The sequence below is a fragment of the Gymnoscopelus braueri genome, assembly GCF_963280865.1.
Source record: "Gymnoscopelus braueri genome assembly, chromosome: 24".
Taxonomy (NCBI): domain Eukaryota; kingdom Metazoa; phylum Chordata; class Actinopteri; order Myctophiformes; family Myctophidae; genus Gymnoscopelus; species Gymnoscopelus braueri.
Genome location: NC_137626.1, coordinates 33,316,572 through 33,328,403, shown reverse-complemented (window position 1 = coordinate 33,328,403; position 11,832 = coordinate 33,316,572). Strand labels below are relative to the sequence as shown.

The window sequence follows — 11,832 nt, the reverse complement described above, 5'->3', positions numbered from 1 at the left end:
CTCACAAGTTGTGAGCTTGTAGATCTGCTATTTTCATGTTAGTACTTTTACTTTTGGTACTTTAACTATATTTTGATGCCAATACTTGGCTAACCTGCTCTGCGCAATCTTATGTATAGATTTATGTGTAGGGAATCTGAGTCAGTAAATTACATCATTGTTGTCATAACTAACCCTATACATGCAGTAGTTCTGTCAGGTTCTCCTCTAGACTGTGGAACCATTGGCGCACTTGTCTGTATGTTCGAAACTGAATAGAGTGGAAGTCTTTTTATTGTATATCTTTTTCTATTATGTTTTATTGTATTGTGTTTTTATTGTGATATGGATCTCCCTTGGGTCTGAAATAAAAATGGAATTGAATTAATACAAACGCGCGTCCGTGTGTTTGAGAGAGACAGAGATAAGGATGTGGGGAAGGAGAGAGGAACACACAGCTGTGTTTGATTTCTCTTTATCTACTCATGCCTGATTTTTATGATTATCATTTGTGTGTGTGTGTGTGTGTGTGTGTGTGTGTGTGTGTGTGTGTGTGTGTGTGCGTGTGTGCGTGCGTGCGTGCGTGCGTGCGTGCGTGCGTGCGTGCGTGCGTGCGTGCGTGCGTGCGTGTAATTCATGGGGTGTGGATTCCAAATGGTATGTTTCCTGTAATCTTCTGCAGCCTCGGTTTTCTGTACATTTATATGTAAATGTCTGTCTGCTCAAAGCTCATGTAGACACTATGCAATACACTGCATGGAAATAATGTATGTGTATTGTTGAGGGTTTACCAAATCAATGAACCATTATTTGATTAAATAACCAATCAATTAATTAAGTAACCAAACAGCACATTGTCAGTTGAATAGGAACGTGACATCAATGATGACGGTTTACCTGACAAATCATTTTTTTGGCACCGATGGGAGGTTTCATTCATCATCGCTGTTTGGGCAGAAACCTAATTTCTCCATATTTCAGCTTTTTACGTTTTTTTTCCGGAAATGAACGCCCTACTTCATCATACAAGAGCTTAACAGTGGTTAATAATTTGAAAAACATCGACAATTTTGAATAACTTTGAATTTCTTTCAACACAAATCTTCTCTTCTGGGAGTCCCTGGCACTCAAAAAAAATTCAGATGGGGGTCCGCGGCCAAATACATATCAATTTTAGGGGTCCCTTGACATGAAAAAGTTTGAGAACCACTGCTTTATAGTAATGGGTTTTGGACCTGCAACGTTTAGACTCGACAGCGACAATACACAAATCCACAATACAGAACGATGTGAGCTTGTTAGACTTTCTGCGCATTGCCCTTTGTTTTATTTGCCAAACCATGAAACTCTTGACGGATTAAAATCAGAATCCAGCAGCAACAAGGTGAATGGCAGGTGGGGGGGCGCTGGTGCCCGTGGGGATGTCCATCATTAGTAGTAGTCATAATTGACGTTGGCGCCGTGGCGGTAATTGGCGGGATCCAGGGGGCCGATGGGAGCGTTCTCGTCGTAATGATGCTGGCGTCCTTGATCGCTGGACCGCGAACGATCCATCCAATAGGAGAGGTCCGTCTCCAGTCTCTGTTATACGGGAGGACACAGGAGGAGGCATGTCAATGATGATAGACAGAAACAAACAAACAATAAAGCATGCACATCCACTCACTAAATAACCATGGTGCTGGGCTGAGGTCAGAATCCGCACACTGGGTCATGCTCCAAAGCTTAAACATTTATTTGGTTCCCTCAGCTTACAGCATTGGACGTGACGTTTCGAGCCTACCAACTCTTCATAATTTTGAACAGTGGTGGAAAAAGTACTGATGTTATGTAAATGTTTTGCTTAAGTAAAAGTAGCAATACTGCAATATAGAAATACTCTGTTACAAGTAAAAGTCTGTAATTCAAAATTGACTTAAAGTATTGGTATCAAAATATACTTGAAGTACAAAAGTAGAAAGTACTCATTATGCAGACAACTTTTGAAATGTATAAAATGTACTAAAATCTTTTGAAAATATCTACAAGCTCACAATGCGTCGCATTGCATCGCAACGCATTGTGAGCTTGTAGATCGGCTATTTTCAAATGGCCGAAATCTATATGGTTGAATTGGTTAATGCATGTTTTGTAATAATATTCAAAAACATAATCAAAAACAAAAAAGTAACTAATAAATAGCAAATAATTGTAGTGGAGTAAAACTACAATATTTGCCTCTGAGATGTAGTGGAGTAGAAGTAAAAGTATTGAAAATTGGAAATACCCCTGTAAAGTACAAATACCTCAACATTTTACTTAAGTACAGTACTTAAGTAAATGTACTTAGCTACTTTCCACCACTGATTTTGAATGATGATGAACAAACACATACAGTAATCAGTGGATCTTAAAGTGGAGTTCCGGGGACCCCCCTGGGGGTCCTTAGGGGGGTTCCAGGGGGTCCCCACCAAATAGTTTTGATAAAGCATCAAAATCAGTTCAACCACTTCATATCTTTAATCCCGATATATATCTACAAGCTCACAACGTGTTGCGATGCGATGCGTTGTGAGCTTGTAGATCTGCTGTTAAAAGAAAAGAAAAAAATGGAAAAATCTTTAATATTTTTGATTAATTTTAACATCACAAATCTTCTATGGGGGTCCCTGGCACAAAATACTCTCAGATGGGGGTCTGCGGTCAAATACTTTTATACAACACAAATCTTTTACTTCAATCACATGAAGTATAGTCTCCCTATTCTGGACAACGAGTTATTAAACAAGCTGAGTGATCGTTATGGATATCGTTCTTGGTTTGGACAGCCCTTTAAATTGATTCACAGCATACAGAGTAGACACTGTATAATATAATAGCGTTTGGTTCACAGGGTCTCTATGAAAGGCATGGACGGACGTAGAGCACGGCATAATGAATGTATGATAGGAGCAAAGGTTTATAATGCTTTCATGCACACAGATGAACATGCACTTTGCAAGTGCATGTTCATCCTTGAATTTATACATCACTATCTCACAGACACACACACACACACACACACACACACACACACACACATGCCCGCGTGCGCGTTTGTATAACCATACTTATGAGGACATCAATGCTTTAGGACACTGATTGAATACCATTTATTTCTCTCTTTCTTTTTGTCTTTTGTGCCCTAACCCTAAAGCCAAACATAGCTGATCTACAAGCTACGTGGGCTTGTAGATCAGCAATTTTCCTGTGCACAATACTGGCACGTAACTAAATGACAAATCCTAACACACAAAATCAAAGCTGAATCTCTTCCCAATTGTAAGCCAAAGTCTATAAAAAGTATTTGTCTTTGTGAGGAGCAGTAAAATGATCCTCGGGATGTGTATTTCTGTAATTCTACTTGTGGGGACATTTAGCCCGCACAAGTACAGTAATATAGTAATGTAGGCGCACACACGCGCGCACACACACACACACACACACACACACACACACACACACACACACACACACACACACACACACACACACACACACACACACACACACACACACACACACACACACAATGGACCATGCGTGCTCCATCCAATTTGTGTGTGTGTGTGTGTGTGTGTGTGTGTGTGTGTGTGTGTGTGTGTGTGTGTGTGTGTGTGTGTGTGTGTGACGTGTGTGTGTGTGTGTGTGTGTGTGTGCGTGCGTGTGTGTGTGTGTGTGCAGGCCGAGGGAAAGGGACAGCATAGAGGTATTCAAATGAAATGTATTAAACCATTACGACCTGAAGGGAGAGCGCGTGCAGTCCCGCGGATTAGGATACACTGCCGTGCCAGAGGAAACACTGACCGATTCTACAAACATCTTCTAAATCCTATTTTTGAATAGCAAATGCAAAAAAAAGTGCCACAGATGCTTTCCCGGATTGAAAAGGTTAATGAGAGCGGATGTTTATGTCAATAAGATACAATCCTTGAACTCATGTTCCCCAACTCCCACCCCACACACACACACACACGCACACGCACACGCACACAAGCACACACACGCACAGACACAAAGCCCCCATTCACACAGTAAGGTCGGTCTATTCAATAAGTCAGAGTGACGCGCGGAACGTGAGCAAAGCTTTGACTCTCCCGGGTTCCGTCCATAAAGAATCCATATTATGCTAAATAATGTGCATCGTATGACAAGACTATCATCAAGCTCCAAGGCCAAATCTAGGCACACACACACACACACACACATGCATACCAACATAGTTCCTATCTGTTTATCTTAATCGTTATAGGGCTGCAACCAGCAATTATTTTCATTGAAAGATTCTTTCAATTCATCTAATGCTTGGATGCCTTATTTGTCCTTGTGGAAATGCATTTTGCGCCAAGCAGCCATCAGGTTTGCCGCTGCCTTTGATTGAGTTATTTTTCTTTTTTCCCCTTTTCTTTTCTCTTCTGCACTGTATAGACCCTCCAGAAAAACTCGGGCAAAAATCCTTGATTATGCGGGCTAAAATCCTGCGATGCGCATATTATGTGATGCTATGGGATGCGATGCACATATTATGCGATGTAATGCACATATTATGCGATGTGGTGCGATGCGGCCTTTTTGAAAAACCCCTGCATAATTATGCGCCATTTTGCTGATTATTTCTGGAGGGTTTAACTGTAACAGTATCTCTTATTTGTTTTACTTCTTTTGTGTTATGCATCCTAATCCTAATGTTATTTTCAACGGCGTATAACAAGCGAACGGGAGGTCGCGATGACATTTTTTTCTTCTTCACGGAAGCACAGTGAAACCCGCCGTGATTAGCAACCATTAGGGGATCGATCGATCACACTGAGATAAATATTCTGTGACTACTTGAAAAGGTTAGAAAAATCGAAAAAACGCTGGCAGTGGGTGCACACAGCCAGATATAAGTCTGGCAGTGAGTGTATAGCGTCACAATCATTTTAACCCATTAACCATTATTTTATACAAAAAAATAGCAGATGTGCATGCTCATAGAATTAAAAGATCATGATTTTATTTTCTTATAATCCTCAAAATTGATTAGTCTAATTAACCACTTATCAGCCCTATCTCATACTTCACTGTGCGACAAAAAATAAAGAAAATAGCCGATCTTCAAGGTCAAGAATTGCATGGCGCAACGTGTTGTAAGCTTGCAGATCAGCTACTTCCACTATTCTTGATTTTTGTACGTGTAAAAAGCAAACGTTTAACTGTTTTGTTTGATTGTCGTGTTTTAATTATCAATTAAATTGATCGGTTAAAATTCACTGTTGCACCCCATTATACAATACACGTTACCTCTCCATCAGAGAAAAAAGAGCCTGCAACCTCACAACTCTCTAACGCTGCGTGCCTGCTTCCAATCTATAGTTCCATAATTGATACCTTTATGCCGCAAACAATTACACGTCCGCAGCTTCAACTTCATGATAATGATGATACCGTCCTTGATCGCTGGGCAGAGAATGGTCCACCTGGTAGGTGAGGTACGTGCATCCGTACGTCAGGGGTCGTCAAGGTTTTTCAGGCCAAGGACCCCTTAGCTGAGAGAGAGATGAAGCAGAGACCCCCCCCCCCCCCCACCCACCCACCCACTACATGTTGTATAAAATATACAGAGCCAAATGTACAGAGCCAATTGTGTGGCTCTGTACTTGGTCTGCTCTCCCCCTCTATACCGAAAATAGCCGATCTACAAGCTCACAACGCATCGCGCTGCAATGTGTTGTGAGATTGTAGATCTGCTATTGTCGGCAAATGGTCCCCCCCCAGAATAGGGATTCTAGGTTTCAAGTGGTTAATACATTATTATAATTGTTGTTATTATTTTAGTTCTTTCCTATCACAAAAAGATGTGCCCACCCCCCTGTAGTATCTCTGAGGACCCCCTATACTAGGGGTCCCGGACCCCCTGTTAAAGACCCATATGCTGTACCTGAAAGGTGACCGTTTGTACCTTTCTCTCTCCTTTTGGGTGCCCGGAGCGAAAAAAACCTGCAACCTTATACTCAGCACAGGCTGCCTGATTGATGCTGACTGCTTCCACGTCGAAATCCATTATTCATTTCTGCTGCCGCCGATTATTACATCTCCACTGTTTCATATTTACGTCCTGCGAGAGAGTTATGAGAGTTTTATGTGAAGGTTTTTTTTGTGTAGTGCATGTTAACTTATTTAAACCGGGGAAGCATCTGTGTCATTTTAGATTTTAGCTATATATGTATAGCACATTGGTTGGCTGTTCAAAAATAGCAGATATACAAGTTCATAGCGCGTCACTTCCTGCCGCGCTATAAGCTTGTAGATCTGCTATTTTTGATAAATCGTGAAAATGTGTGCAGATCTTTGAATATATATATATATTTTTTTAAAGAAACATTTTACTCAAATCTTTGCTTCTGGGGGTCCCTGGCACAATTTTTTTTAAATGAGGGTCTGTGGCCAAATCATTTTGGGGATCCTTGACATGAAAAAGTTTGAGAACCTCTGATATAGACCACCGAAGTCTGACGTCATTTACACATCCTTTGTTTGTCTACCTGGTTCGCAGTTTTCCACCCCCGTTCTGAATCCCATAGACGTATTTAATATCGCGTCAAATAAGAACTGTGTTCCAAAAATAAACAAATGACCCCGGCGGTTTGACTCTTATGGATATGAAGCATCAACTGACGGTGAGAAAACGCTAATGTTACTTCCGCCGAATTAGTTAAATTTTCGCCAGAAACAGACTGTATCAAATATAAGTGACTGACTATCATAAACGATACAGAACCTCCTCCCTGACAATAACGCCGGGACAGTGTGTTTATTTTTGGACCACAATTCTTATATGAGACGATTCTAAGATGACCCAATGTTATTCTCCATAGAGAAATTACTTCCGCAAACCTGGGGATGAACGAATTACGTCAGGACTTCGGTGGTCTATAGCAAAAAAATTTAAGACATTTTTTTAATCGGCCTCAGGTCTTAATGGGTTAATGTGGCTGTGGGGTGTGGTGAACACCAGTGGTTCTCAAACTGGGGTCCGGGGACCCCCCAGTCGGTCCTCGAGAGGTTTCCAGGGGGTTCTCAGCTAAATTAAGTTAATAAAGCATCACAATCAGTTTCCAGCACTTTAACCCTGATATACATCTGAACCATGTTCTATCTATGTCTATGGCATTACTTGGAACCTAAACTGTTCAACAAGTTCAATTTCGGTTCCGGCAGGGGTGGACTGGGCATCTGGCATCAGCCCATATGGGCTTAAAGGACATTTATCAAACATATTCTTTCAGTCACCGTGTTATTGTTTTTACTGACCATTCAAATTTTTCACAGGGTCATACATAGCTGTTATTAAAAACACTGAATGACTTTGCTGTTACAATAAAAATCACTTATTTGCATACACACAGTACGCAAATTACAGCCTTTGCTATGTATAAGTTAGGCATATCCTGTTATGCCATCCTCATACAGCCTATAGATCTTCTAGCCTATAACAGATGCATTCTCAGTTCATTATAGCCTACCCTTGTTTTCTATATAGCAAACTAAAGTTCTGATTGCATGCAGACTCATTTTCACCCTTTAGTCCTCTACTTCGTATGTCCAAGTTTGTAATGTGTATGTTTGTATGTCCAGGTACAATAAATCATCTCCAGAGGAGCTGATCTCCCCAGAGCAGGGTATAGCGTGCTGCCAGTGCCATGATGTGCTTTAGCCAGCATCCTCCGTATACTGTAAGAGCAACACACTCTGCTTGTTTGTGAGTACCGTATAGGCTAACTATCATATTATGGGTTGTAGTTGTGTATGATGATAGTGAGTACTGTAGGCTAAATATCATATTTAGAGGTTGTGTAGTTGTGTATGGGCTGTGTAGTTATCAATTATTTTACTGTACTCAAGGCCCCAGAACGTGGAGGGATGCTTTTCAGTAAAAGTGGTGGTATTAAGGGCATGCACGTTTACTGTACTTTGTATGCGCCTCGACGGAGTGGGGCGGTAGAGTACCTGTGCATCGGTTGTGGGCCGGTCTGGGCCAAAAATGTCAGAGCCGAATTTATGTCCCAGTCCAGCCCTGGGTTCCGTTTGGCAACATTTATTTTTCTGTCTGTCTGTACCCTCTGTTCCAGCTGCGTTCTATTTATACACAGTATATTATGGTGTTGAAGCTTCTATATGGGTCCAGAAAGCCAGACAGCCAGCCAGCCCTCCCTGCCTGCCGGAACACTCCGGATTCTGTGTTGTCATGTCGGAAAACGTTAAAAGTCTTTAGATTGATCCCCGGGGGGGGGGGGGGAGCTGCCAGAGCTGCAAAGCAACACAGAGGGGCAGCTGAGATCAATGGAACGCAGCTGTCTGTACAGCCAATCATCATTCAGTAGCCTTGGCAAGCTGCCAACCCCCGCTGGCCATGTACACACGCACGTCCGCACGCGCACACACTGACGCACGCTGCGCGCGTGGCACGTATACATACTTACACAGATATACAGACACAGACAGACAAGACATGGACACTCACATTGTCTATGCTGAATCTTGTCTTGATGAATTGAATACAGGACCACAATGGAAACAAGCCCTCAGGGCTTTTTGTGTTATCCTTTAAGCATTATTGTATAACCTCTGTACTTTTAGCAACATTTTAATAAAGTGTTCAGGGTGCCTTCTCCCAACTCCGTTCAATTTGGAGATCAAAGCAATACAGCTTTAACACCAAGATGCTCCTATACAACAGCAATGTCAAGTCTGTTCTGCTGTATGGTTCCGAGAGCTGGCGAGTGGTCAAAACAGACACGAGGAGAATGGAAGTGCTCCACAACAGATGCCTCCGACGAATACGCCAGATCTTTCGACCTAATACAATCTCCAATAATGAACTGTACAAACAAACAGGGTGCCGGAGCATCACCAAGGAGACTAAACGCAGACACCTCAGACGGCTTTAGGACATGTGCTGTGGATGGAGCAGGACCGCATCACAAAGGTCGCCTTAAGATGGACCACCAGGCAAAAGAAAACCTGGGAGGCACAAAACCACCTGGCGCATAACTGTGACACAAGAGCTGGAACAGATGAACCTGTCATGGGGAGAGGCGCAACATGCTGCCAGGGACCGAATGCAATGGAGAGTGCTCATTGAAGCCTTATGTCCCATAGGGGACGAAGAGGAGTAACGTAACGTTAATAAAGTATTCAATCAATCAATCAATCAATCAATATGTCTTCCAAAATAGCCGAAAGCAATGGGGACCATATTATTAGCAGTGTTGTCATGCTGCAACACCGCGATAGCCCCCCCACGCTAGGTGTAATGCATTCGACCTGTATTTGTTAAATGAGGTGAGATTAACTTTATAACCCCCACAGGGTTTTCTAAATCTCACCTGCACAACCCAATAGTATGCTGTTGTTACAAAATTGTTGCTTTTAAATGTGCAAATGATTGAAAAAAATGGGTGCCAAACACGGTAAAAATCGTGTTTTCAAAGAGTAGCGCATAGGTGCTAAACACGGTAAAAAACGTGTTATCAGTCTTTTTGTTTTTTTCCACAAGGCTAGCGCAGCTCTGGAATCACCCACGGTCACTCTGAGAAGGAGGGGACTGATGGTTCACCGTGCCAAAAAACATGGCTCCCCGTCCGCTCCCGTTCTATCTCCTTGATGAAAACCTCTGCAGCTCCGAAACTTTTTACATTGGGGAAAACAAGTCATTTTCGATGGGCGATTACTCCGTAATGGCGACTCGCCGTGAGAGATGTTATTGTTCCAGGCGTTAGCCAGGACCATCGATCGCCGTGCACGCATCCATTGTTTACGTGTGGGTGCTCGCCGTGGAGTCCACAGCTATAAACAGCACAGCGTTACAAACGGTGAGATCTCTGGCACTCAAAGTAATCTGTTTTAATAAAACGCTGGCACCCGATGTGTTAAAAAGAAATTCATAAAAATTTAGATATATATTTTTCAGCAGTTAGAGAAATGAGGGAGCGCCGCTCCCGGGCGTCCCCCCTCCACTACACCCCTGATTATTAGTATTAGTTTAGTATTATACATACACAGTAAACAAACACATTCCTTTTGTGAAAACGGATGGCTAATGCAGACATGAGGCCTTTCACGCAACACTTGGCACTGTGACAGACCTATCACACACTCACACACACACACAAACACCCGTCTTGATGGGTTTCTAGGAATTATTGCGTGGTATTATTGCACTGACCTTGGTTCAGCTGTTGTTGCATGGCGGCTCAATGTGGAAGGATGGCTCTATATGAGGCAGTTAGACAACAATGACCTTTTCAGGAGGATATGATATCATGTCCTTACGGTAAATGTCAGATGGTGACGTACAGCCAATCGGCTAAGGTGCGTAATTAAATATAAATTGGAATTGAAAATATTCCACGTCCTTAAGGTTGCTAATGAGCCCCTACTGTATGCGTCATTACTTTTGTGTCCACATAGTCTGCTTGCGAAATTAGGTAACACACTGTGTGTAGGGCATAGGGCTGGTGAATTAATATTCAAATATCGAATATTCCTCGAATATAGGGAAAATATGTATATTCGAATATGCAAATTAATATTCGAATATTTAAAAATATATATATATATATATACTTTTTTTTTTTTTTTTTTTTTTGACAGAAACAATACAAAAACAATGTATCAAGTTATAAAAACAAACAAAATATATGTTTTATTGAATCCAAGCACTCGATACATAGTTTTTTGTATTGTTTCTGTCAAAAAGAAAAAAGATAAAAAAATGTTTTGAAAAAAATATATATATTTTTTTTATAATAATAATAATAATAATAATATTCGAATATCTGCCCATTTTTAAGACCAATATTCGAATATCATTTCTGAGGAAAGTTGACAGCCTACTAGGGCACGACAGTGCCAAGGAGGCACCACACACTGTGCGTAGGGCTCCACGGTGCAGAGGCGACACCACACACTGTGTAGACCAAAATGAGCCATGCCGACCAGCATAATAACTAAATGATTAATTATTTTATTTAAATGTAAGATTAAAAACACAACTGCAATTAGGCATCATAGCAGGCCGCTATAGGCAATAAAATAAGCCTATATACTGATATCTTCTCCACCTAAATAATCACGACTTGCGTCCGTCCTCAAGTTAAGTGCCCATGGATGAGGTGGATCTGCTCAGAGCTGAAACGGCCCCTCCTCCCCGGCCCGGTCCGGCAGTGAGTGAGCAGCGTGCGTTTGTTTTGAAATTTGATCCTCTCCTCCCCTCCGGTAAGAAGTGAGGAAACATGGGCCCCAGGAGGCAACAAGAATCCGGAGCAGAGAAGAGGAAAAAGACAAAAATTGCGAGATGAGCAACACAAAGATATTGTGCTTATAGGACACCCAAATGGTCAGCATGGTCACCCTGAGGCATGCCTAGACATTTCAAACAAGATTTCACACTTTTCTTTTCTCATTTAATTTTTTTAATGCAAGAACAATGGTTCGATTTCAGCATGCTAACTCTCCAGTTAGAGAGAGGCTGTAGTTTCTATTAGCTTGGAAACCCCATCGATCGATGGTGTCATTGACACTAGCGAAGACCAATTAGCAAAGACCAATTATATGAAGATGAGGTTGAAAACGGGTGAAGTGCTCCTTTAAGTTAAGCAGTTTTAAGTCCAGTGAATAACCAGAATGTTGTGTTCGGGGCAGGGAAACCGGACGTGATATTTGTCACCGCACGTATTCCTACCGGCTGGGGGTGGCACCTGTTAGCGGGGACTGTTGGGCGGGAGGAGTATAGGACGAAGGCTCTACGTCCTCCCGGTGGGGGCTCCTCGCTGGCAGGTGAACCAGTAGGAT

General features: G+C 42.0%; 1 protein-coding gene across 1 annotated transcript in view; it reads right to left on the bottom strand.

Moving 5' to 3' along the window:
• Positions 1-1,310: 1,310 nt before the first annotated feature.
• LOC308080117 (augurin-A-like) overlaps positions 1,311-11,832 on the bottom strand; it is a 26,349-nt gene continuing 15,827 nt past the window's right edge. Inside the window, exon 4 of the mRNA XM_080421868.1 lies at positions 1,311-1,560. Within this exon, the coding sequence (XP_080277994.1) occupies positions 1,411-1,560 (150 nt within the window). The 3' untranslated portion in view covers positions 1,311-1,410. The remainder of the gene's footprint in view (positions 1,561-11,832) is intronic.